Here is a 24,721-nt window from a genome sequence, read left to right as displayed (position 1 = left end):
GTCTCCCTGCCTAAGACTTGATCTGGGGGATTTATGCTGCCTTTATTGTGACTGTTTCTGAAGAGTCCCAGTGAGGGTATGGGGTTGGAGACCCGCTCTAGTTTCATATTGACCTTCCATTCCAGAATTTCTGGGCTGACTGTCTGACATAAAAGGACTGCTCTCCCCAAGGAACAAAGATGAAGGCTCCATAACCCATTTTATCCCATTAACTCACCTGCCATCTGCCCAGTGTCCAGTACAGGGGGTGGGGGAGATGTGATACAAGAAAATTCTGCTCATACAGAGAAGGAGCAGCCTGATGAGCCAAGAATATGAGGACAGCTATGGCTGTGCCTCTTGCCTGCTTGCTTCCTTTCCAGGAAGAGCTGAAGGGTGGGGAATTCCTGAGAATGGGCTAAGGGGCCTGGTCTGTGGGGAAGTGGTGGAAATATCAGGGACTGACTATATCTTGGTCATCAAAGTTTAACGAAACAGCCTTTCCCAGGAAGAGATCTTCAGGTTATGGGACTAGGGCACCAGCCCAGGAGGAGAAACTGAGGCAGACCTCCCCTCCCAAGAGGGTCATTGCGACATGACCCAAGGGAGCTGCATAGGCAGCTTCAGCCCCTCCTACTGTTCCTAGGTGCTAATCCCTACACGGACCACTGGGAAGAGGATTGGCTGAGTGGCTTGGAGAGGGGGCGTCTCCACTACGTTCCCCAAGGGTTAAATAGGGGTGCAGGCAAGATGCTAGCAAGTGCTGTATCTCCCGAACCAGACCATGACCCAGACCCTCAAGCTCGCCTCCAGGGTGTTGCATCGTGCCCGCTGTGTTTCTGAGCTGGGTGCCTCACTGGGCTCCAGCGGCTCTGGCTCAGCGCCTCGGAGCTTGGCAGACATCCCAGGCCCCTCCACGCCGGGTTTTCTTGCCGAACTTTTCTGCAAGGGAGGGCTGTCGCGCCTACACGAGCTGCAGGTAGATTGGGACTCTGTTCTGGGGACTTGGTGCTGGGGAAACAGATAGCGCAGACCGTAGGAGGGAAGGCCAGTGAGAATGGATGCCCATGGATTAGAGAAAGACAAGTTGGGATTTGGGGCTTTGGCTCAAGCAGCACGGAGTCCATCCTGACACCTAGCATTCAAAAAGCGCCTTCTCGCAGAGCGAAGTCTGGAAGTCGGTAGGTCCAGGATAAGTGGGCAGGAGGCAGAAACGCACAGGCTCTTTAACCCGGGCGTTCAGCGTGTTGGGCTTAAAGCTACCTGCGCTCCTGTGCTTTGTGCTCTGGTCCTGAAATGGAGAGTGCGCGTGTGAACCTTTAGGGATTTTTCTGGCGCCCAAAGAGCGGTGCTGAAAGTCTAAGCAAAGTTCTTACAACTTTGCCCATCACACTCAGACTTTCTAGGGATGGGAAGCGGGGGGGGGAAAGAGGAGGAGGGTTTTTTGGCATTAGGTCCATGTGCCAGCTGGGAGCTCCCCCTTCCAAAGCCTAGCCACATTAGGTCCATGGGCCTCGCCGGGAGTCCCCTGCCCCTTCTCCAGTGTCGCCGCGCCGTTCCCCCAGGTGCAGGGCGCCGCGCGCTTCGGCCCGGTGTGGCTGGCCAGCTTCGGGACGGTGCGCACCGTGTACCTGGCGGCCCCTGCGCTCATCGAGCAGCTGCTGCGACAGGAGGGGCCCAGGCCCGAGCGCTGCAGCTTCTCCCCGTGGGCTGAGCACCGGCGCCAGCGCCAGCGGGCTTGCGGACTGCTCACTGCGTGAGTCCTCTAGCCCAGAGCGGGAAGCCCCACTGCTCCCCTCTCCTGCGGAGGGGCTGGAGATGGTCTGAGGGGAGGGGCGGCCGTTTTCCCCCAGACTCTGCCAAATGGGGGTTTTCACACAGTCTGCTTCTCCAGCTCAGGTAGAGCCCGGCCCTCGTCCCACACTCCCCTTCTCTTGGTCCTTCTTTCTGAGAGCAGAATCCCGGGTACCGGCAAAAGGGGCTAGGGTACCAGGATCCAGATGTAGTATACGTATAAGATTCTGTGACTCAGGTTACCCAGGAACCCAGGCCATCCCTGGGGCAGGAAATGAGTAAGGAGGAAGGGGATGAATAGCAGGCGCAATCCCGCTCCCAGCCACCCGAGCGGAACGCGCTCCTCCACCGCAGCCCGCAGCGCTGGACAGCCTGCACACACCCACGTCCGCCCTGATGCGCCCCCTCCCCGCTCCCCCACAGGGAAGGCGAAGAGTGGCAGAGGCTCCGCAGTCTGCTGGCCCCGCTCCTCCTCCGGCCTCGGGCAGCTGCCCGTTACGCCGGGACCCTGGACGCCGTGGTCCTCGACCTCGTGCGGCGACTGCGGCGCCAACGGGGACGTGGCACTGGGTCGCCCGCCCTGGTTCGCGATGTAGCGGGAGAGTTTTACAAGTTTGGACTAGAAGGTGAATACCAGGACAGCTGTGGCCAGCTTAAGAGGCAACCCCCGGAAGGGTGTGTGGGGGGGGTGGAGGTGGGGGTCACCCCGTGTCCTGATAGCGCCCCCTCCCGGCCAGGCATAGCAGCCGTGCTGCTGGGTTCGCGCCTGGGCTGCCTGGAGACCCAAGTGCCTCCAGACACTGAGACCTTCATCCGCGCGGTGGGATCCGTGTTCGTGTCCACGCTGTTGACCATGGCGATGCCCAGCTGGCTGCACCGCCTCGTGCCGGGACCCTGGGGCCGCCTCTGCCAAGACTGGGACCAGATGTTTGCATTTGGTAAGGCCCAGGCGCGAAGTGGGATGGGAGGACATAGAGCCGCCCAGGGGCGGTGAGGCATCCCTGCGCCTTCTCCCCGCGCAGCCCAGAAGCACGTGGAGCAGCGAGAGGCCGAGGCAGCCAGGAGGAGCCCGGGAAGGCCTGAGCAGGACGTGGAATCTGGGGCGCACCTGACCTACTTCCTGTTCCAGGAAGAGTTGCCTGCCGCGTCCATCCTGGGGAATGTGACGGAGCTGCTGCTGGCCGGCGTGGACACGGTAGCGTTCTCCCTCCGTGCTGTGGGCCCCACTTAATCCTGAAGCTTGGCCTCCCCAGTCTCAATCCAGCTGCAGAGGGCTCACTGTGGCCCTCTAGAACAGCTTAGGTTGGCACTTCCTGGGCTCCAGACAGCGTCATATTCTGTGGCTATATCTATTTCCCTACCATATCTCCCTATGCTGGTTTCTGCTCTTACTGCCTCTAATGCTCTCACCTATCCTCTCAGGTGTCCAACACGCTCTCCTGGGCTTTATATGAACTCGCTCGGCACCCCGAAGTCCAGACGGCTCTCCACTCCGAGATCACTGCTGCCTTGGGCAGGGCGTCCAATGCCCACTCCAAAGCCACTGTTCTGTCCCAGCTGCCCCTGCTGAAGGCTGTCCTCAAGGAAGTGCTAAGGTGAGAGGGAAGGAGAGAAGGAGCTGGAGAAAATGCTGGGGGAGGGCTGGGGAAGCAGACAGAAGATGGGAGCGGGGAGAACGCGGAGGAAAATGGTACTCTACTCCTGGCCAAGAATGGGTTTGGAAGTTGCGGGCATGAGAGGAAGGCTAACGGCCCCAGCCTCACCTTCTTGTCTCTCCTTGTGCTCTGCCACCCAGACTGTACCCTGTAGTACCTGGGAATTCCCGTGTTCCTGATAAAGACATTCGTGTGGGTGATTATATCATTCCCAAAAATGTGAGTAGAGCCTATGGGCCAGTTTTGCTAAGCCAATCCTCGCTATCTGGGCCCTGATCTTATACTCAACTCTTCATAAGCCCTTCAAACCCTCCCCTTGGCCAGAATGCTTCTCTCTGGGACATAATGGGGCAGTGGAAAAATCCTTTCAAAAGCAGCCAGTCCATATCGCCTTTTCTCCTTGTCCCTCCTTGCCTTCCTGGGCCTGAATTGACAAGTTCGTGTTCCTCCCTCACCAGACGCTGGTCACTCTGTGTCATTATGCCACTTCAAGAGACCCTGCCCAGTTCCCAGAGCCAAATGCTTTTCGCCCAGCGCGCTGGCTGGGGGAAGGCCCAGCCCCCCACCCGTTCGCCTGTCTTCCCTTTGGCTTCGGCAAGCGCAGCTGCATGGGGAGACGCCTGGCAGAGCTGGAGCTGCAAATGGCTTTGGCCCAGGTGAGTGATCTAGACCTTCTGCAGACGAGAGAGACCGTAACCCTCTAAAGCTGCGAGCTCTTCTCCTGACAAGCGTAGGAAAACATGTAAGACTTAATGTTTTAAATGCGTCAATCTCATTACAGCCCTGGAAAGTGAATGAGGGAATGTGGACTATTTCCCTACCATAGTCCCTTATCCTGATTAACCAAGGAGTTCACTACCAACCTTGACCATTCTAACACAAATAATGCCCATGACCAAACCAGCCCACCATTGTAGACCCCTCCCGTAATGATAGCTTTCTTCCTCACTTTTCAGATCTTGACTCACTTTGAGGTACGGCCTGAGCCAGGCGCTGCCCCAATCAGACCCATGACCCGGACTGTCCTGGTACCTGAGAGGAGCATCAACCTACAGTTTGTGGACAGATAGTTCTGTGAAGGAGGCTGTTACCACCTTTTCTCTCATCATAGGGGTTTATTAGGCACAAGACCAAGACCTGTGTATTTCCCCTGAGACCTGTCTATCTCATCACACTAGTCAGAAAGATCATAGCAAAGGGTTTGAGGCAGTCCTGGCCAAGGTGTGAAGTATGCATGTGGCCTGACCCAGCAGGCCCGGAGGAAAACCATAGCCCCTCTGCCTGCTCAGCCCTTTTCCTGATCATATCACATGCATCCTTCAAGGGCCAACTCAGACTTTTAACTAATAATGCTGGGTGACCTGAGGAAGAATTCCACCACTGCCCTTTGGGGGCTCCACAGTGTTCATGGATGCTGCTGACCAAGCTCTTTGCATGACATGAGCTAAGTAATTGTGCATCTGGTCTGCACCTGGTCTTCCTTGCATGTGAGCTCTTTGAGAGAAAGGATGAGATCTTTTTTTTTTTTTTTTTTTTAATCAGGTTTTTTTTCTCTCTTTATATATATATATATATATATATATATATATATTTTTTATTGATTTTTTTACAGAGAGAAAGGGAGAGAGAGATAGAGAGCTAGAAACGTCTATGAGAGAGAAATATCGACCAGCTGCCTCTTGCACACCCCCTACCGGGGATGTGCCCGCAGTCAATGTACATGCCCTTGACCGGAATCCAACCTGGGACCTTTCAGTCCACAGACTGACGCTCTACCACTGAGCCAAACCGGTTTCGGCAAGGTTGAGATCTTATTCCGTCTTTTATACCCATGCCAGGGCCTGTCCCTGGGTGACACACAAATTTTCAGACTGAATCTGTACCCTGTAGCAGTAGGGGGTAGCAGCTTACCAGGCTCTGCCTACCCTGTTCCTTCCTCACCTTGCCTCTAGAAAGGTGAGTCTGCCCTTGCCTGGTTTATGATTTTTTAAAAACTATCCTTGCCTCTCTGGTCACTATTAAGTTGGCTTGATTTAGTTCCCAGGCAAAGACATTTCTGCATCTATCCCTGTATATGCCTTTTACATATTGATATTTTTAAATATTCATAGTTTTGAAATAAAATTAAAAAAAAAAAGAATGTTCCCTCCTTGATTTTTGACTTATTTCTCTCCCACTCTCACTTCCTACAAGACCTGGAGGCAAGACCCTCACCCAAATCGCTGACCTTGGTTTCTCAGGCCCTGGGACTAGCCCCATAGCATGGGAGGTCCAGACACCTGGAAGAGAGGTTTGCACCACAAACCCAGACACGTTTCTGTCTGGAGTGGGAACAGCCAAGTCTGGCTCCCTGGAAGAGGGTATGAGGGTGGTGGTGAAAGGTAACCACAAGGGCGAGCTGTAAAAAAGGGTTGGGAGCTAGGGATTTGCAGAGATGGCCAGAGGTGGCTGACTCTTTGGTAGAAATGTTTATGGAACCTGAACTGAAGGACATCCTAGAATGGCCACTCACCTCTCTGGAAAAATTGTTCCAAGGTCTTTTCCTTTGGAGAAAGACAGGAATACAGCCCGAGAAGTGAAGTCAGACAGGATGAAAGCTCAGTGTGGGGGTGGCCAGAAGCCCTGGGGCACCACGGCATAAAGGGGCTGGGCAGAGGGAGCCTGTTTCCCTGGGTCAGCACTCTCTGGCCCCCCAGAAGTTGGGCACAGCCCTCCCCTTGTGATGTATACAGATGAACTCATCTTCCATATAAATAAATCTCTCAGCACACTCCCCGCAGCTCCCTCTGAGGGTAGCCTAGATTACCTTCCCCATGCCAGGACTTGTCCCCCTTCCTCCTGCTCCCTCCACTCCCCATTCCAATGAGCTAGATGGAGATGGAGATTTCGCTTCACACTTCCTCCTCCTCCCACCATCTCAGGCCCCTGACCTAGACATGGCTCCCTGACCACAGGAACTTCATTAACCACCAAGCCTTCTGGGGAGTATCTATTTATGTAAAATCTACACAGGAGCAGGTTGTACCCAAGGCTCAGCGCAGAGACCAAGGTTTATGTACCTGTACTGTCCCTTCTCTCAACTCCGGTACTACACTCGATCCCCATCCCCATTCCCCTATCACTGAACTCAACCCAAACTTAAGTGACCTGATTTTTAGCAGACTTGAGCTTTGAAAGAATAAAGCCCCAATTCCTCTCAGATCTTTCCCCCTGAACTTAGTGATGCAGGCTCTGACACCCACGGCTCCATTGGGCAAGTTGGACTACTCACTTGAGGAGGGCAACAGCTTCCATGACCCCTTTTCTGGATAAGATTCTCTTTAAGTTAGAAAAGGGAAGGATAGGGGACAGTACTGATTGCTGGTCCCAAACCAATACCAGGACATCTAGTGGTACTGAAAGGAAGAGGATTATATTGTCTCACTTGGCCTGGTTTTAGGACCCAGTGTCCAAATGGAGACAGTGTGTTTGTGTGCCTATGATCTTGGGTTTAAATTTCCGTGTGGGCCATCACGGGGGCAGCCCAGGCTTGGCACAGGAAACCCCAACTGTGTGATACCTACCTGAACCCTATCTGCCATCATAGGCACTAGTTAGTCACTCTAATTTGCTGTCTCCCATCTGATAGTTGGTCCCCGCCAGCTATCTGGTGACTAGCAAATCAGTAAAGTCTGGCTCTTCTGTCTGCCCAAGTAAGGAATGTGGAGGTTTACTTCTCTGGAAAAACAATTTTCCCCTGGAATGTGGGGGATGAGAGAGCGGGATATGGCTCAGCTTCAGTTCCCTCTCCATGTTGATTCCTGGAGGTGACACACTTCCCACACGGCCAGGTGACTGGTATCTATACCTCCAGGCAAGGCTGGGTGCTAGCACCATGGACAGCAGCAAAGACCCCTTTTAGAGAGGGGGTAGGAGATAGCCAATAGCAGGCAAGGATATGTGACCTTTAGCAGATAAGCATTTCCCCCAAAACATCCCCAGGGAGCATACAGAGCAGACCTTCTCTGAGAGAAGGACTAATAATAGGAAAGGCCTCTGGATCTGACTTTAGCAAAGTGTGAAGTAATTAATTTAATTGCTGATGAGTAGTTCACTTAAAAGATACCATCATTCATAGAACACACAGCTCCAAGAACTCAGGAGAAAGGGCTGAGGCTTCAGGCTGACCCACATTTTAAGCAGTCCTTCCCAAATTTTCTCTCTAGACAAGTGCCCTCTGCACTGCTGTCTCCAAGCACAATACTTCCAGGTAATACCACTAGCTGAGACACACCAGGACCAGACCTATAAGCTGGAGACCCATATCATGGAAGGATTCTATCCATCTCACTCCAAATAAGTCCGAATTCCCTTCACACCACTTCTCCGCGTGAGCACAGGGCCTGAGAAGGACTAAGAATCCAAATGATCCCCAGAGCAAGAAGGAGAGCTCCCGCCTTTCTCTGCCCTCTGTTTAGGGCATTGGAGGAGCTCTCATTCTTACAAATAACCACCATCCTGCACATTTGCAATGTCTAGTTTCCCTCATATTTACATATCTATGACACTCAACACACATTCCCAAGGCTCCGTGCAACTCCAGATAAAAAACACACTTTGAAAGTTGTTAACCAGCTCCTATTTGAAATAAATGGACCATCATCTACAGTATAAATCTTTTTATGCCATCATTGATTTTCTTTGCAACCTGTCCCTTCTTCTTCTTCTTTTAAATATATTTTTATTTATTTCAGAGAGGAAGGGAGAGGAAGAGAGAGATAGAAACATCAATGATGAGAGAGAATCATTGAACAGCTGCCTTCTGAAAGCCCCACAATGGGGATCGAGTCAGCAACCTGGGCATATGCCCTGACCGGGAATCGAACCGTGACCTCCTGGTTCATAGGTCAATGCTCAACCACTGAGCCATGTCGGATGGGTGCAACCAGCCCCTTCTTTATCCTCATTCCAACCCTATGAGGTAGACAGGAAAGCCACAGTGGAGAGATTTTTTTGTAAATCACAAACTTGGACGTGGTAGGTCCACCCTTTAGGTACCTCTGAGCATTGCCATCCAGCAGCCAACATGAATTATTCACCAGCAAGTGGGAGTTACACCTCCAACTCAGAGCCCACTGCTGCATTTGGGATTTGTAACCTCTGTAGAGAAGCCTCCCCACACCTCCCAACCCTCCAGAGAAGCCCCAGATGAGAAAGGAGTCTCCATGTGCATATAAATGATTCTTTATGCCCTCCCCCCATGCATTGGGGGGCAGAGCAGGGGAAGCCCCCCGCCCTCATGCAGGGAACGGGAGGTCAATGTATACTAGTCTTATTGCCAGCTGCCCTGTGGCCATGGGGTGGGGAATGGGGGGGTCTACAGCCCCTTTCTTCTGGCATTGGTTCCCCCTCACCAAGTCACCATGGTAGAGCTGAGGGGCTGGAGGCCCTAGGAGCTGAGGTAAGGACGGTTCTCTGGGGAAGAAAAGCTGTTCTCCCCACGTGCCCACTGGCTGCCCCAGGATGAGTGCGGGGAATTGTCAGTGGGGGCTGGAATGTCATCCACGTGTATCTACCCAGTGGGCAGAAGCCAGACAATGTCTCCAGCTTGAGGCTGCCCACAGAGCTCTTCAGCGGTGGGAGCAGTGTGCCCCAAACATCTGGTCCGGGCGGTACCTCCAGCAGTCATGATAGCTCCTCTCTGGCCAATGCACTGACTCAAGATCCCAGCTCCCGGAGTTCAGTTCAGACTGTGGTGACCCTCATGACAACCTCTCGGCCGGAATGGGAGCTGGAACGCGCGTCCGGTGGCCGAAGCTGTCCCAGGAGGTGCAGGATTGTGTAACCACAGCGCTGAGGCAAGAGCGTCCGCATGCGCTGGGCAGCCGGGGGGCGGCTGGTGGCCCCAGAGGGAGGGCTCGTCCGTGAGGTCCTGGGGCCTGGCTTCCCTGCCGTCCCTCCCCCTGCATCTCCTCCTACGTCCTTGGTCTTGTCATAGTTCAGGACCTTCCACTGCTGGTTCACTGCCTGCCATCGTTTGAAGATGCGGTAGACAGAGGAGCCTTCATGGACAATGAGTCCTAAGGAAGAGGGAGAAGATATCCAGGGTCAACTGCTGCTCAGACCCAGGCTAGAGGTGCTTAAGCAAACATTTTTCAGAGTGAGGAGAGAGGGTTGCAAAAGACCTGGAGAAGCTGGGAAGGGAGGGGCACCAAGATGGCCCTGAAGGCTCTCAATGGTTGAAAATGTGGCCATGAGGCTGAAGGAACGGGGAGGGGAAGTGAAGTGTATGAGTGAGAGGAAGCTGCCCCTCAGGTTAAAGGGAGAGAGGTGCCCTCACCTATGCAGACGACATCCATGAAGCCATACATGCCGTAGCAGATCTGAAACAGCAGATCCTGTCGTTGCCACTTGGCTGAAGGGCTGAGTGAGGACCAGATGAGCCAGGAGATGCTGGCGACGAGGAAGAGAGAGCCCAGGACTATGGCGGCAATCTGGACCTTCTCAATGACTGTCAGGGAGATGGCTTGCCACTGTGTGGGAGAAAGGGTTCCAAAAAGTCACAGAAAGAGATGGAGGGCTGGGTGATGGTTTAGCCCCGAAAAGCAGGATGCTCCGGGAGTCTTCCTGAAACCATCCCGGCAGGACGAACATGTGTCTCCTCTGTGCCCCGATCAAACCCAGGCTGTGGCCTTGCTCAAGGTGTTGGAAACCATGGGTCTGTCTTAGTTTAGAAAGGCAGGATGAGCAAGTGCTCTGAAGCCAGACCATGTAAGTTTGAATTCCAAATTCTAACGCCATCACTTCCTGGCTGAGTAACCTTGGGCAAGTATTCAAATCTCTTTGTGCATCCATCTTTAGGATGAGGATAATATTGGTATATAACTAATAGGATTATTATAATGATTAAAAGTTAATACACACCGCCCTAGCCAGTTTTGCTCAGTGGATAGAGCATCGGCCTGGGGACTCAAGGGTCCAGGTTGGATTCTGGTCAAGGGCACATCCCCAGTAGGGGGTGTGCAGGAGGCAGCTGATCGATATTTCTCTCATCGATGTTTCTAACTTTCTATCTCTCTCCCTTCCTCTCTATAAAAAAATCAATAAAATATATTGTTTTAAAAAGTTAATACACTCCAAGACCTTGACACAAAGAAAACCCTACATATTTGCTATCACAATTGATATTGTTATCTTTTTCTTTCTTGTTGTCCCACTGCCTAGAACAGTGCCTGGAATAAAGGTGGCACTGAATAAAGTCTTTGTAAATAAACGAAGAAAGGGAGGACTTACAGAAAGACAGGAAATTGTGGGGAGGGGTAAATAAATGGATGCAGTAGGCTCCCGGAGGGTTCCTGACTCTGAATGCTGCAAGGCCCTTGCTCCAACCGGAGAGTCCCGTCCTGGCACCTCACCTGCAGTGGGTTCTTGGTGCTGATGGCCAGGACCTGATACTTGAAGTAGCAGAGCTCACAGCTCCAGGAGCCCCTCTCGCTAATCCAGCGGATGAGGCAGGGCTGGTGCGTGCAGCGCACGGAGCCGTCACAGCGGCAGGGGCTCAGGAGCTCCCCCTGGAGGAAGAGGGATGAGAGTGATGTTAGCTATCGCCACCGGGACCCACTTCTCTCCGCTCGGGGGGAGAAAACCCTCCTGTCCAGGCCAGCCATTCTCCCACCCTAGAAGAGCTCAGGCCTTTCACCCCAAACAGGCCAAGAGGCTAAGGCTGCAGGACAAAGAAAAAAGTTAGAGCTCCAGGTAAACTTCCCTGACCAAACGAATGAGGAAGAAAAGGGATCGGAGAGGAGGTGGGGAAGTGGGTCTTCTCTTTGCCCAGAATTTGGAGAGGGTGGTCTTTTCGGGAGTTCCCACTGGAAGGCTACCCCTTAGGATCTGAAGGGTGAGGGTTAGGGCTTCAGAGCCATGCCTTCCTCCCGGCTCCATCCCTGTAAAGTATTTCACAGGTGACGTCCTCTGTTTGCAAGTAACAAAAGGGAGAAGGCATTCTGGGGGGTGGGAGTACAAGGTGTTCCCTTTTAATCCAGGAGTAATGTCTCACCGCACAGAGACATCCCCTGCACTATCCCGAGACAACTTTGTCCACAACATTTACACAAAGAGGACTCTCTGGAATGAGATGGCAAGTTGTAGCACGGGAAGTGAAGGAAAGTGCCCCACGGAGAGAGAAAGCCTGAAAGAGGCGAGGGCGCCGATGGCCCTCCCTTCCAGGTGGGAACAAGCGCTCCCCTCGGCCATCTCCTCAGCCCACAAAGACCCCCGGGGGGGGGGGGAGAGGATGGGGGAGAAGATGAGGAAGAGGATGGGAAGAAAGGCAGTCCCCGCTTACGGGTGAGGGGTGAGGGATGTGAAGCCTGGCCAGGAGAAAGACCCACCCCTTCCTGGGGACTCTTGCTCGCCCTCCACCTTAAACGGACGCTCTGGGCGTCTCCAGCCGGTCCCCCAACCTCCCCCTATTCCCACTGGGGTCCCGGGTCCCGCCCCGCCTCCCAGGCCCCGCCCCCCCGCTCGCGGGCTCCCCGGGCGCCCCAGGTGGGCGCCCCCACCCCGCCCGGCCCCGCCCCGCCCCGCGCGCGCCCGGCCTGACCTGCTCGGGGCCCTGGAAGCAGATCCGGCACTGGGGGGTCCGCAGGCCGCTGTCCAGGCTGCTGCTGAGCGACAGGGCGTCCAGCGCGCCCGGGGGCGGCGGCGGCGCGGGCGGCGGCGGGGGCCCGGCCCGCGGCTCCTTGTCGCCCGCCAGGCCCCGCGCGCGCGGCCCGGGCCCGTAGTACTCCTCCTCGTCGCCGGCGCCGCCGTCCCGGGCCGCGCAGCCGGCGAAGGGCGCCCAGCCGCAGCCGCCCCCGCCCCCCCGGGGCTGCGGCTCGGCGCGGGGCCGCCCCCCGCCCGCCAGCACCAGCAGCTTCAGCTCGTTCAGGAACATGCGGAGCCGCGACTTGAGCATCGTCCGGGCGCCGCGGGGCGGGGGGCGGCGCGCGGGGGGCTCGGGGCGGCGCGGGGAGGGGAGCGCGGGGCCGGCGCCGGGGAGCCCAGCCCCGCCGGGGTCCTCGGGGCCCGGGGGCGCCGTTCACGGCCGCCACCGCCGGGGCTTCGGGGCTGGCGGCGCCGGGAGGGCGGGCGGCCCGGGGGCGGCGGGGCGCGCAGCCATGGCCCGGGCGGGGGGCGGGGAGGGGGCTCAGGGCGCCGCGCCCCGCGGGTCCGGGTCCGGAGCGGGCCGGGCCCCCGGGGTTACGCGCCCCGATCCTCCTGCGGCGGGGCCGCCCCCCATCGCCGTGCTCCCGGCCCCAGTCCCGCCTCGGCTCCCGGCTCCGGCTCGGCTCGGCCCGTGCGCTCGGCGGTGGCAAATGGCGGCTCCTTCCGGCGGCGGCGGCGGCGGCGGAGACCCCCCCACCCCCGGAGCGGCGGCGGGAGGGGCGGGCGGGGCGGGCGCGGGGAGCCGGTGAGGGATGGAGGGAGGGGCGGGGAGGGGGAGAGGGAGAAGTGGCCGCGGCTGCGCATCCCCGCCCTGCCCGGCTGGAGCAGGTGTCCCTGGGGGGGCGGGGGGGGGCGGGGAGGGGAGTGTGTGCAGCCCTGGGGAGGATGGAAGGAGGGGAATGTCCGAGGAAGGAGAGTGTGCACACGGGTAGGAGAATAGGTGTGTGAAGGGTAAGGGTGGAGGGGAGTGGGTGCTCAAAGACGCAGGTGCACCAGAGGGGGAGAGGCTTGTGCAAAATGGGAGTGTGCAGAGAGGAGGCTGTGCAAGGGGTCTGCGCTCTGAGGGAGGGAAGTGAGCGAGAGAGAGACTCAAGCAGTGAACACTTACACAATGGACTGAAAGGTGTGCCTGGTATGGGACTGTGAAAGAGGTGAAGGAGGGTGTAATGGATGGAATCTGGTTGCATGAGAAATGAAATGTGTGATTGTAATGTGTGAGGTAGGTGAGTGAGCAAGGGAGATAGGAGTGCTAAAGGGATGAGAGTGTCTTTCCTGGCTTTCTCCTTCCCTTGCCGCCACCACACACACACACACACACACACACACACACACACACACAGCTCTTTGCTTATAGGGGGGCCTTGTCCCTGAGAACCAGTTCTACCCCCTTACTAGGTCTGCTTTACACTTCCAACCTTCCTCTCCTCCCTTTTACAACGCTGAGGGAAAAGGGATTCCAGAGGAGCCCATTGGGTCAAACGCGTTGCAAAAAAATTAATTAGTAAGAGAGTAATTAACAGAAGGGAGGGTATGGAACCAGGGACAGACTGCCAAACCAAGGCTCCTTATAGAAAGTGACTGAGGAGAGAAATGCTCTTAGGAAGCATTCAAACGCATTGGATGGATGGATAAATGAATGAATCAGAAAAGGGCTGGAACCCAAGCCAACATAGAGGATGACTTCTTTTTTAAATTTAACTTACGGGGGTGACATTGGTTCACAAAACCATTCAGGTTTTAAGTGTACAACTCAACAAAACATCATCTGCACACCGCATCATGTGCCAAAGCAAAGGCTTTCAGTCTCCACTTATGCCTATTTTGCCCACCTCGACCTATTCCCCCACTTTCCCTCTGGCTATCACCACACTGTGTGTGTGTGTGTGTGTGTGTGTGTGTGACTTCTAAAGACAGTGAGCTGTGGTGGGCTTATGTGCAAGGCAAGGCTGAGATAGAATCCACTAGGGTAGGAAGTTTGGCACACATTCAGGTAGCATTTCTGAAGGCTTACAAACCAACCGATTCTGACAAGATAGCCAAGGAAACATTCACCTCACAAGCCCCATAGCCAGTTCAGACCTTGAGGTTTTTCTTTTCTTTTTTTTAATTTACTTATTGATGAGAGAGAGACATCAAATTGTTGTTCCACTTATTTATGGATTCATTGGTTGCTTCTTCTTATGTTCCCTGACTGGGGATCCAACCCACAACCTTGGTGTATCAGGAAATGCTCCAACCAATAGAGTTATCCCGCCGGGGCTTGAGGTTTTTCTTACTAGTCCTAGCTGCCCTTACCAGCGAGGGCTCAGACTTACTATCAGAATGCAGAGGGGGAATCTCTGCTGACATATCTTCCGTTTTGCCCTGGAGCATGCTTTATATTCTCAAGCCTGAACTCTTACATCCTCAGCCAGATGGTTAAAGAGAATAGAAGTTAGGGTAGAAGGAATGAGAAATAGAGTAATAAAATGGTTTTATTTTATTTTTATTTATTTTAAATATATTTTATTGATTTTTTTACAGAGAGGAGGAAAGAGGGATAGAGAGCTAGAAATATCAATGAGAGAGAATCATCAATCAACTGCCTCTTGCACACCTCCCACTGGAGATGTGCCCGCAACCAAGGTACATGCTCTTGACCGGAATCGAACCTGGGACCTTTCAGTCCCCAGGCCGACGCTCTATCCACTGAGCCAAACCGGTTTCGGCTTATTTTTAAAGACTAATTTATGAATTTTTAGAGAGGAAGGGAGAAGAGAGAAACATCAGTGTGAGAGTTTAACATAGATTGGCTACCTCCTGCACGCCCCCTACTGGGGATCAAGCCTGCAACCAACCTGGGCATGTGCCCTATCTGACCTGCAATCAACCAGCAACCTTTCTGTGCAGGGAGGGCGCGCAGTCAACTGAGCTACACTGGCCAGGGCTGGTTTCAGATTTTAGACAAGTTGTTACACATGAGACACTGATTCCTTCCTTCCGTTACTCCCATCCCCGCAAAGGGTTGGGAGATAAGGAAGTTGGAGTCAGTAAATCGTGGGAAGCCAGAGAGAAACCTGCCCCTTGTCTACTCTGTATCTGCGAGCAAAGGCCATTTGGAAAAGATTGTGTTCAGGTATAGGGGCAAGGGCTAAGAAAATTTGCACTGGAGGAAAGGAGCACAATGATGCCATATAATGAGCCACAGGTTTGCAGAAGAGCACAAGCCATTCCCATGTAATGTGATGGTCTGAGGTAGTGGCTGTGGTAATTTACTGCACATGCTCACTCATGTATGTTTTTTTCCTATGTATGACATATATATCATACACATACACACATATATCACAATATCTTAGTGCTGAGATGAACCTACCTCCCAATCATTGAAAACTTCTCTGCCAGAAGGCACGTGGTGGAAATTGGGAAGTGGGAAGGGTACTGCCCCTGTTCCTATTGGATTACTGTATTAATGTGCCTTTCATCAATCCTTTCATCCTAGCTTTGCCCTCACATTGGCACTGTCTACTTCCTATTTTGTGTGCACCCTGTTGGCTACATATTTACAGATAATTTTTTTCAAAATATATTTTTTATTAATTTCAGAGAGGAAGGAAGAGAGAGATAGAAACATCAATGATGCTCCCGCCCCTCCCCCGCTCCCCCCACTGGGGATCGAGCAGACTCCCTTGGCGGGAATCAAACCTGGGACTCATCAGTGCGCAGGCCAACGCTCTATCCACTGAGCCAAACCTGCTAGGGCTTTGCAGATAGTCTTATCACTACTTAAAAGGGCTTGTGACTGAGACACCAAAAAAACAAACAGACCCCAAAACAACCCCACCTCCCCACGGGAAGCAAGCACTCAGTGAAAACTTGTTGAATGAATGAGTGAATGGAACAAAGACACCAGTGAGACTACGTTCTCCCACGGCAGTGTGAGCAGAAAGGCCAGGGCACCACCTCCCGTCCCCCGACTCCCGCGCCCCTCCCCCAGACGGAGAAACCGGGAGTGAGACCGGAGAAGGCCGGCAGCCCGCAGCTGGGATCTGGGTGGCCCAGGTTGCCATGGCACCGGCTGGGACTCCACCCTCTCCCTTCTCCCCGCCCCCCCCTGCCTACCTCCACCTCCACACACCCCCCCCCTCCGCTTGGGTAGTGGCAACTGGTCACGTGCTCTGCCGGGTAACCACACCTCTGCTCCTCAGAGCAATAGCCTGCGGTCACGTGGGATAGCAACAGGTCACGTGGTCGCCGTCGTCCCTCCTCCCTATCCTCCTCGCCGCCCCCAACCGGGCGAGGCCACTCCCGGCCCCTCTGCGCACGGGTGGCTGGTGACGTGCCCCGCACGTCCGGCGCTCGCCCCTCCCCCCGGGTTTCCGCGCGCCTCTGGCAGCCGGTCACATGGTGAGGGGGGCGGAGCGGGCGGGGGAGAGGGGTCCGCTCTAGCCCGCGGCCTGTGTCTGCGGTCGGGCCCGCGCGGTCCAGCTGCTCCTGGCCCGGCTCGGGTGTATGGCTCCGCGGGAACCGGCTCCTGGGCCCCGATAACGGTCCGCCCCGCAGTCCCCGGCGCGGGGAGAAGTAAGAGCAGCCCCTTCCCGGGGCGGGAGACCGTTCTCAGCCACCCCGGGTTCCAGGCGGGCTCGTTCCAGAGGGGTCGCTGGAGGGGGAGGGACGTGGGCCGGGGCGGAATCTGGTCCTTTGTAAGGGGTCGTGGGAGGTGCAGTGTTAGGGCTGGGGTGTAGGATCTTGGATGCAGGGGGTGTGTCGTGTGGGCTCTTCCTTTGTGGCCGGCGCGATGGCGCCAAAGGAAGAGAGGTGGGTTTTTTTGTTTGTTTTTTTTAATTCTAGGGCCTCACGTGGCTGAAGGGGTTGGGGCTGGAGTCATTGTATTACCTGAGGGGCGGGCCTGGCCTCTCGGAAGACTGGGAAGGGGGAGGGGTGCTGGTGGTGTGTCTTTGTGATGTGTTCCCCCCCCCTTTTTTCTGGAGTTACTTTGTTGCTGTATGCTCAGGCCTTCCGAACTCTGGAAGGGATTCGGTAGGAGTCTCTGTGATTGTAGGGTCTTCTCTGATCCGAGAATGGCTACCCTTCGGTATGAGCCAGTGGCTGAGATTGGTGTTGGTGCCTACGGGACGGTGTACAAGGCCCGTGATCCACACAGTGGCCACTTTGTGGCCCTCAAGAGCGTGAGAGTCCCCAATGGAGGAGGTGGCGGAGGGGGCCTTCCCATCAGCACAGTTCGCGAAGTGGCCTTACTGAGGCGGCTGGAGGCTTTTGAGCATCCCAACGTTGTCCGGTGAGAAGGAGGAGGGTTGGGGGTGGATAATAAAGGGGGAAAGACACCTGTATGTGGGGCGTGGTGGTGGTCTGGAGAGAGGTGAGGATCCTGAGGAAATAGAATAGGGAAGGTCATGTTGAGGCCAAACGGGATTGATCCATGAGTAACCCACCGTTTGTTCCGGCCAGGCTGATGGATGTCTGTGCTACCTCCCGAACTGACCGGGAGACCAGAGTGACCCTGGTGTTTGAGCATGTGGACCAAGACCTACGGACGTATCTGGACAAGGCACCCCCACCAGGCTTGCCAGTGGAGACCATCAAGGTGTGTGGGGTGGCCAAAACCAGTTTGGCTCAGTGGATAGAGCATTGGCTTGGGAACTGAGGGGTCCCGGGTTCAATTCCGGTCAAGGGCGTGTACCTTGGTTGCGGGCACATCCCCAGTAGGGGGTGTGCAAGAGGCAGCTAATCGATGACTTTCCCTCATCGATGTTTCTAACTCTCTATCTCTCTGTACAAAATCAATAAAATATATTAAAAAAAAAAAAAAAGTGCGTGGGGTGGGCAGACGACGAGAGAGGTACATTGGGGCCCCAGCCATTGTGGTTTCGGGTATGGCGCCTAGTTTCCAGTTGCTCTGTACCTCCCTCCCTCTTTCAAACCAGGATCTGATGCGCCAGTTTCTAAGAGGCCTGGATTTTCTTCATGCCAATTGCATTGTTCATCGAGACCTGAAGCCAGAGAATATTCTGGTGACAAGTGGCGGGATAGTCAAGCTGGCCGACTTTGGCCTGGCCAGAATCTACAGCTACCAGATGGCACTTACACCTGTGGTCAGTAGAAAGATGTTAGCCAAAATGGGTTCTGGTTGGGGGGTAGGAAAGTGCCCAGTAGCAGTCGAGAAGTCATGTGTTTTGTGCTTTATGGCAAGCCATAGGGCCCTGTTCACTCTTTTAATTCCCATTAGGTTGTTACGCTCTGGTACCGTGCTCCGGAAGTTCTTCTGCAGTCTGCATACGCAACACCTGTGGACCTGTGGAGTGTTGGCTGCATCTTTGCAGAGATGTTTCGTCGAAAGTAAGGGACCCAAGGATCCTGAACTGTTTTGAACTTCCCAAATCTCTTAAAAATCATCTCCATATCTTGCCCATGCTCTCACTTGAGTTCTACTGACCACCTTGTCTGTAACTAGAAGCTCTGAGATGGAATTAGGAACTTATTATCCCTTTAGTTTCCATACCCTCTGTTTGACCCACTTAAGCAGTAACCATTCTGCTACCACATCCTCGAAAATGATGTTGTGTCCCTTCTCGCCTTAGGCCTCTCTTCTGCGGAAACTCTGAAGCTGACCAGTTGGGCAAAATCTTTGAGTAAGTGACTGGCAAGGGGAAAAACATGTTCGTTCTGGTAGCATTTGGCTCTGCCCCGGGGTGGAGCCTGGGCGGACCTCCCTGACCAGAGTCTTCCTATTCCCCATAGCCTGATTGGGCTGCCTCCTGAGGAGGATTGGCCCCGAGATGTGTCTCTACCCCGAGGAGCCTTCCCCCCCAGAGGACCCTGCCCCGTGCAGTCGGTGATACCGGAGATGGATAAGTCTGGAGCACAGCTGCTGCTGGTACTGGGTTTGGGCAAGGGAATGGGGTGAGATTGGGGTGAAAAATGTAGTCATAGAAAAGGGACGCAAACCATCGCGGTTCCTGAGACTCGGTTGTTGGATGGGCTAGTCTTTTGCTACTGTGACTGGCCATCCACAAGGAGGACTGTAGAAAAGAGCCCATCCTAGTATTGTTGAGGTTGAGCAAAAGTCATTTTTTGTTTTTGCTTTTTCCCTTCACGACTTTCGGACCTTTGTTTCCCCTCTCAGGAGATGCTGACTTTTAACCCACACAAGCGGATCTCTGCCTTCCGAGCCCTGCAGCACCCTTACCTACAAAAGGAAGACGGTGACCCAGAGTGAGTGGTGGAGAGGCCGCAGCAGAACCAAGAGAAGCTGTCGTTGACCTTTGAACACTAGAGTGCAGAGCCTCCCACCGAGGAGGCGCTCTGTGTCTTTTTATCCGAGGCTGCGGAGACACTTCCTCCATTTTTACAGAGAATATCTTGCTGGCTGCCTTAATGACATTCCCCTCCCGCTCCTCCTCTGGGGATTATCCTTCTCCTGCCCTCCTGCTTCCTTATACCAAGGAGTGTGTCCCTTTTCTCCCCTTCCTTACCTTGATATTGGGACCCTTTTTTATATGGGAGGAAAAAAACAAAACAAAACATTTCTTTTTAATGTTTCTTCCTTTGATTGGCTTTGCCATTTGGGGATTTGGAGAAACCACTTGGCAGGTAGATTCTCCTTAGGTAACAGGGCCTGCATAGTCAGTGGAGCCCCTCAACTGGTAAGAGAAGACAAGGCAGGCATTTGCTGCTTTGTATTGGAGTTTAAATGGCTTTTATTTTTATATTCATTGACCTTCCTCCAAAACAGTCCTGTTATTACAAGAAAAATTTCTTGGTGGTTCTCTCTCTGGCTCTGTCCTTGGTTTCCTCTTGGAGCCAGGCCAGGATGGATTGTGGTGGTCTGGCATGTGGAAGGGAGAAGAGGGGAAACAGCCAGGAATGACTCCGACCCCATACCATCTCATGCACTCCCAGGAGCTTCCCATATCCACTCAGGGAAAGAAGAGGCTTCTCTGTATTCCTCATAGTCTTGTCAAGGCAGAGCGCCTGGCTATTCAGGCACCTTTAGGGGAGGGCAAAGGGCCTTTCCTCTTTCTCAAACAAAAAAGGTCACTGACCCTGGTTTTCCCTAAGGGAGGAAGAAAAAGCTTAGGGAGAACAGAAGAGAAGTCAAAAGGACCCAAAGTCTCAGAGAAAGGCACTGGGGTTGGCACGAGGATCCTTCTGATTCCGAAATCTCATTGCGAGCCAGACACCAAGGATCTGTAGAAGCAAAGGGAGAAAGATAAGCACCAATTCTGAATTTCAGGCTGACTTAACAGATGTAGAGAAAGGGTGCACATGAGAGAACTGGAGAACATTACCTCTGTAAAGCTAAAGAAGAGTCCAACACCCCCCAGGATTTTTAGGGCTTCATCTGAATGTTTAAGAAACTTTTCTCCACACATCTGACATGTGGGTCTCCGGCTCTTGCAGACCTAGGATAAAAAGTGTGTGGAGGATGAGTTGCTAAGAGATGCCCTGTCCCAACACCTATGATAAATGACACTAGAAATGTACCAGTTTTGATCAGTATCTGACAGATTAAAATCCCATTTAGCTAGTTCTCTATAGCTTTTGGATCCAAACCCACTTCCAACACAGCAGCTCACAGCCCCAATACAAAAGAGCTACTAGAGGCAATCCTATTCAAACTAAAACCTACCAATTTAGGCACTGTTCTTCCCCAGTTTTCCTACCCACCCTTCCCCGCCAACTCACTGCAGTGCAAAAAGCATAATCTTGTTGATACATGGTTGTGAGGTTGAATAAGCCACAACAATCAAAACTTCTTTCCAGTTCATCCCGAGTCTTGTTGCTCATGACCCACCAAGAAGCATTGATGACATCTGTCTGGAGGATATATAGGCAGAGGGAAATTATTTGATGCTGCTTACCTTAAGATTCTCCCTACATTTTGATCTCAGTTCAAGTACCTCAATTTACCTACTCCAGCAAAGGGAGTCCACATCAGGCAGTGTGTGTGTGTGTGTAGGAGTGTATCAGTTACACCGGCCCAATGATAATATAGCCACCTCTTACATTCTCATGGGAAATTAGCCAGACATCCTAGGGAAGCAAATGGCTCGAGTCTGGAAGTGGTAGATCTAAGAATGATCTTTGGGGCAAGACTGTTAGGGAGTTAGAGGTTAGAGAAGAATGCAAGTGCTTGAAAGTTTGCTTACCTGTTTGCTTCGGTTAATGGCCAGGCATGACCAAGAGATTCCAAATTGGAAGACGAAGACCAAACCAAGGATGATCATGTACTGAGAGGAAGAGTTATGGGGAAAAAAAGTCCTAACTTCCTTTATGTTCCACGTCTAACAATCATCTGATTTCATCTATTCATAGAATCTGATTTCATCTATTCATAGAACTTATACAACCATGTCGGTTGAAAGCAATAAAATCATCAGCCCCAGTTTCATAGAGCAGAGCAAAGACATGTCCCCCCAGACCCCTGAGGTCTGATTTCTTCCTAGCCCACTCAGCCCTCCCAAGAATTCTAAGTGCCCCGTCACTGGGTCAGGATACAAAGAACAGCAGAACTTGGTGGTGGTTAATAGCACCAACCAGTCCAGCCACTGCGATGAGCAAGAGGAAGACTCCCACAGCAATGACTCCTCCGATGATATGGATGCTGGACACCAGACCCAGGCCCTTACCCCAAGCAGCCACTCCGATGAGCAATAAGCCTACCAGCTACAAGAAACAGAAAGCAGGATACAGATCAGAACTCTACCGTGCAGCACAGCCAAAGGCCTGACAGGGCACCCGGGACTAGAAGGAGAGGAGGTGCTATGGGAATCCGTAACATCCCTGGGCACTCCTACCCTAGGTCAGAATGCTGGGATGGAGTGGGGGTGGGGGCTTGCAGGATAGTAATCTATGAATATAAAAACCGAACCTTTCCCTTCATCCATCACTTCTGTTTTGTGAGAAACTGAAGTTCACAAAAAGGAGGGAGCAGTCTTTGTACCCACAACACCTAGTTCATTCCCCCACCCCCAAACCAACCCTCCGATCACCGGAAGTCTCCCCTCTACCCGCGGAAGTCCCCAGGAATTCCCTCTTCGCCGGAAGTTCCTGGGAACCTTCCTGGAACACCCAGTACACCCCTCTACCCACCGGAAGTCCCCTGAATAACCTCCCCACTCGCATCTCCACCTAGGAGCTTTCCCCACCTCCAAAGCCTCACCATGTAGACCACGTTGAGCGCGCACAGTGCATTCTTGGAGCAGGCAAAGCCACCGCAAACCATCTCCCCAGCTTTGGGGACCCAAGCGGTCCCAAGGACTTAGGGAGAGGGTCTGGGGACAGTCTTCCCGGACCCCGACAGCTTCTGTCTCTTTAAATCTAGTCCACCCAAACCCAATTCTCTGCGCCTGCACCGTCCCACCCCTGCCTCTGGATTGGAGAGACTCAGGGCTAAAGCAGGACGTCGACGGCCTGACTGCCAATCAATCTGCATTGCGTTACGGACCCGCCTCCCGGCCCCTCCTTTAGGTTCTTTATAGGATGAAACTTAAGAGTGAAGGCAGGGCTTGCGAAGATTCGCCCAGAGATCGGTGCCTAAACTTGGAATCCCCGGATTGAAAGTGAAGCTTTCCCTCGCCGCAGCTGGAAGAGACTGATCCTTGGGAGGAGGTTTCGGAGAAACTCCGGCGGCGAAGAGAGAGAAGACAGGACTGTCCGGGCTAGGCGCAAGGGCTCCTCCCTTGTCCTGCAGTGACCTCACGATGATGCCATTGTTTGTTGTTATTGCATCACACCCGGGAACACCCAGATGAGCAAAATATTGAGTTATTTAGCCCAACCACAGAGGTCCCGGTTTGGGCACAGCCACACCCAGCAAATCCTTACACATTTGCAAGCATGTCCACTAGTACACATGTCCCGTTCCGTATCCCCGTCCCCCTAACGGGTGTGAATATACTCGATATTAAAAATTCAAAACAGCAGCCTTGGTCAGTGCACTACTGAATGTGACAAAGCCACAGACATGGGTGTACCTGACGCCTTCAGAACACATGCCTGGTCCAGAGCTTGCAAAAAAAATGACGAAGCCCTCCCTTGGAATATGAATAAATCTGAGAATAAGGAAGAGTCACACATTTTCACTCGGGTGGGCACAGTGTATGGTTGGTCAACATGTTTATTATTGAACAAATTCTTAAACACGCTGCCATTTTTATGGGAATGGGAAAAGAGGAAGAAGCAGTCTTAGTAGGAATACAAATGAAAAACCTCCCTTCAACCCCACAGAATGATTTAAGGGTGTATGTATTTGGATTCAATGACTGCAGAAGCAGCATATAGTCTTATTGCTAGTCAGACTGCATGGTTCCAATTTTCCAGTCACTAACTGTGTAATCTTTGGCCAATTAGTTAAGCTTTCTGTGCCTGTTTCCTCATCTGTAAAACATAGATAAATAACAATACACCTGCCTGTTGAGTTGTTGTGAGGACTGAATGAGTTAATATATGTAAAATGCTAGGAACGGTACCTGACACATAGCAAATACTAAGGGTTAGTTACTGTTCAGATAATTTTACAGGTTCCAGTGGGTAATCTCAACCGCAGTTTCCTTATCTCCAGCTGCAGAAATATTCTTATAGTTACAATCCCCTATCTTTTATAAATTGATATCATGAAGATATGCAGAAGAACAGACATTTAGCAGGGGCAGAAAAGTTGGAGTCTTGAAACAAAGTAATTAGATCAAACCATCCACCATTTCTCCCCTCATCCACCTTGCACTTTGTTCTGTTCTTTTTTTTTTTTTTAAATATATTTTATTGATTTTGTACAGAGAGGAAGGGAGAGAGATGGAGAGTTAGAAACATCGATGAGAGAGAGTCATCGATCAGCTGCCTCTTGCACACCCCCTACCGGGGATATGCCCGCAACCAAGGTACATGCCCTTGACAGGAATCGAACCCGGGACTTTTCAGTCCCCAAGCCGATGCTCTATCCACTGAGCCAAACCGGTCCTGGCTGTTCTGTTCTTGAATTCTTCATCTACGCTCTTCTTTTTTCTGGTCCTAAACCAAGAGCAAGACAACGGCATTAGGGTTAAGGGGGATTGGTTGGCAAGCAGCCAACCAGTTGGGTGGTGTGGTAAAAGGGTATCAGAATTAGAAGACCTAGAGCCACCTCTTTGTTCACTTTCTACTGGCCTCTCTGAGCTTACATTTTTTTTCTTTTTTTTAAATATATATTTTATTGATTTTTTGCAGAGAGGAAGAGAAAGGGATAAAGAGTTAGAAACATCAATGAAAGAGAAACATCAATCAGCTGCCTCCTGCACACCCCCTACTGGGGATGTGCCCGCAACCAAGGTACATGCCAGAATCAAACCTGGGACCCTTATGTCTATAGGCCAAGGCTCTATCCACTGAGCAAACCAGCCAGGGCTGAGCTTCCGTTTTCTTTGCTGAATACTAATCCTACCCCTTGGGCCTGTTATGAACATGATATATATGAAGGTACGGTTGTTAACTATTATGTTATAGACAAGTTAATTATTAGGGAAGTGATTGAACATGGAACATGGTGGTTTTGCCTGGTCATAGGTTACGGTCCTTCTCCTTAACTTGTTTTTCCCATAACTGCTTAACCTTTTTAACCAGGAGGTGGTTGC

At 52.9% G+C, this 24,721-nt stretch overlaps 4 protein-coding genes across 12 annotated transcripts; 2 read left to right on the top strand and 2 right to left on the bottom strand.

The window, feature by feature from the left end:
* The first annotated feature begins 31 nt into the window (after window positions 1-31).
* On the top strand, window positions 32-4,953 carry LOC118730267 (25-hydroxyvitamin D-1 alpha hydroxylase, mitochondrial). 2 transcript variants are annotated; one of them, XM_036458105.2, is made up of 9 exons: window positions 32-958; window positions 1,545-1,735; window positions 2,197-2,399; window positions 2,511-2,711; window positions 2,796-2,968; window positions 3,196-3,368; window positions 3,569-3,647; window positions 3,887-4,084; window positions 4,385-4,953. In XM_036458105.2, exons 1-9 carry the CDS (start codon window positions 764-766, stop codon window positions 4,496-4,498), a joined length of 1,527 nt encoding a protein of 508 aa, XP_036313998.1. In that variant the 5' UTR covers window positions 32-763; the 3' UTR covers window positions 4,499-4,953. The 2 variants fall into 2 exon arrangements, with proteins under 2 accessions (XP_036313998.1, XP_036314000.1); XM_036458107.2 differs by lacking the exon at window positions 3,887-4,084.
* On the top strand, window positions 4,652-19,647 carry CDK4 (cyclin dependent kinase 4). Of its 4 annotated transcripts, none has more exons than XM_036458127.2 (8): window positions 4,652-4,656; window positions 17,155-17,391; window positions 17,562-17,697; window positions 18,038-18,205; window positions 18,340-18,449; window positions 18,692-18,742; window positions 18,852-18,987; window positions 19,237-19,647. In XM_036458127.2, exons 2-8 carry the CDS (start codon window positions 17,174-17,176, stop codon window positions 19,327-19,329), a joined length of 912 nt encoding a protein of 303 aa, XP_036314020.1. In that variant the 5' UTR covers window positions 4,652-4,656; window positions 17,155-17,173; the 3' UTR covers window positions 19,330-19,647. The 4 variants fall into 4 exon arrangements, with proteins under 4 accessions (XP_036314020.1, XP_045444149.1, XP_045444148.1 ...); XM_045588193.1 differs by lacking the exon at window positions 4,652-4,656 and adding an exon at window positions 16,229-16,499; XM_045588192.1 differs by lacking the exon at window positions 4,652-4,656 and adding an exon at window positions 16,506-16,654.
* Window positions 8,424-12,371, bottom strand: MARCHF9 (membrane associated ring-CH-type finger 9). Its single transcript, XM_036458121.2, has 4 exons — window positions 12,010-12,371; window positions 10,823-10,978; window positions 9,748-9,940; window positions 8,424-9,487 (listed from the first exon to the last, which is right to left on the bottom strand). The coding sequence occupies exons 1-4, from the start codon at window positions 12,361-12,363 to the stop codon at window positions 9,153-9,155; spliced, it is 1,038 nt and encodes a 345-aa protein (XP_036314014.1). The 5' UTR covers window positions 12,364-12,371; the 3' UTR covers window positions 8,424-9,152.
* Window positions 19,641-22,601, bottom strand: TSPAN31 (tetraspanin 31). 5 transcript variants are annotated; one of them, XM_036458139.2, is made up of 7 exons: window positions 22,276-22,423; window positions 21,985-22,020; window positions 21,612-21,779; window positions 21,263-21,343; window positions 20,799-20,930; window positions 20,402-20,515; window positions 19,641-20,300 (listed from the first exon to the last, which is right to left on the bottom strand). In XM_036458139.2, exons 2-7 carry the CDS (start codon window positions 21,994-21,996, stop codon window positions 20,226-20,228), a joined length of 582 nt encoding a protein of 193 aa, XP_036314032.1. In that variant the 5' UTR covers window positions 21,997-22,020; window positions 22,276-22,423; the 3' UTR covers window positions 19,641-20,225. The 5 variants fall into 5 exon arrangements, with proteins under 5 accessions (XP_036314032.1, XP_036314029.1, XP_036314033.1 ...); XM_036458136.2 differs by lacking the exon at window positions 21,985-22,020 and having other exon boundaries at window positions 22,276-22,601; XM_036458140.2 differs by lacking the exon at window positions 21,985-22,020 and having other exon boundaries at window positions 22,262-22,479.
* Between the last annotated feature and the right edge of the window lie 2,120 nt (window positions 22,602-24,721).

The sequence above is a fragment of the Pipistrellus kuhlii genome, unplaced genomic scaffold (assembly GCF_014108245.1).
Source record: "Pipistrellus kuhlii isolate mPipKuh1 unplaced genomic scaffold, mPipKuh1.p scaffold_m20_p_3, whole genome shotgun sequence".
Taxonomy (NCBI): domain Eukaryota; kingdom Metazoa; phylum Chordata; class Mammalia; order Chiroptera; family Vespertilionidae; genus Pipistrellus; species Pipistrellus kuhlii.
This window is presented reverse-complemented; position numbering and strand designations above follow the sequence as displayed.

Bases quoted from the DNA above. Each gene is read 5' to 3' on its own strand.
- LOC118730267 (XM_036458105.2), top strand. From the start codon at position 764: ATGACCCAGACCCTCAAGCTCGCCTCCAGGGTGTTGCATCGTGCCCGC. The intron at 1,736-2,196 runs GTGAGTCCTCTA...GCTCCCCCACAG, and splicing joins GCTTGCGGACTGCTCACTGC to GGAAGGCGAAGAGTGGCAGA. The intron at 4,085-4,384 runs GTGAGTGATCTA...CTCACTTTTCAG, and splicing joins TGCAAATGGCTTTGGCCCAG to ATCTTGACTCACTTTGAGGT.
- MARCHF9 (XM_036458121.2), bottom strand. From the start codon at position 12,363: ATGCTCAAGTCGCGGCTCCGCATGTTCCTGAACGAGCTGAAGCTGCTG. The intron at 10,979-12,009 runs GTCAGGCCGGGC...CTCTTCCTCCAG, and splicing joins GCTTCCAGGGCCCCGAGCAG to GGGGAGCTCCTGAGCCCCTG. The intron at 9,941-10,822 runs GTGAGGTGCCAG...TCTCCCACACAG, and splicing joins GCACCAAGAACCCACTGCAG to TGGCAAGCCATCTCCCTGAC.
- CDK4 (XM_036458127.2), top strand. From the start codon at position 17,174: ATGGCTACCCTTCGGTATGAGCCAGTGGCTGAGATTGGTGTTGGTGCC. The intron at 18,743-18,851 runs GTAAGTGACTGG...TATTCCCCATAG, and splicing joins CAGTTGGGCAAAATCTTTGA to CCTGATTGGGCTGCCTCCTG. The intron at 18,988-19,236 runs GTACTGGGTTTG...TTCCCCTCTCAG, and splicing joins CTGGAGCACAGCTGCTGCTG to GAGATGCTGACTTTTAACCC.
- TSPAN31 (XM_036458136.2), bottom strand. From the start codon at position 22,338: ATGGTTTGCGGTGGCTTTGCCTGCTCCAAGAATGCACTGTGCGCGCTC. The intron at 21,780-22,275 runs GTGAGGCTTTGG...TGTTTCTTGTAG, and splicing joins CGCTCAACGTGGTCTACATG to CTGGTAGGCTTATTGCTCAT. The intron at 21,344-21,611 runs GTATCCTGACCC...TCTTCCTCTCAG, and splicing joins ACCAAGTTCTGCTGTTCTTT to TACATGATCATCCTTGGTTT.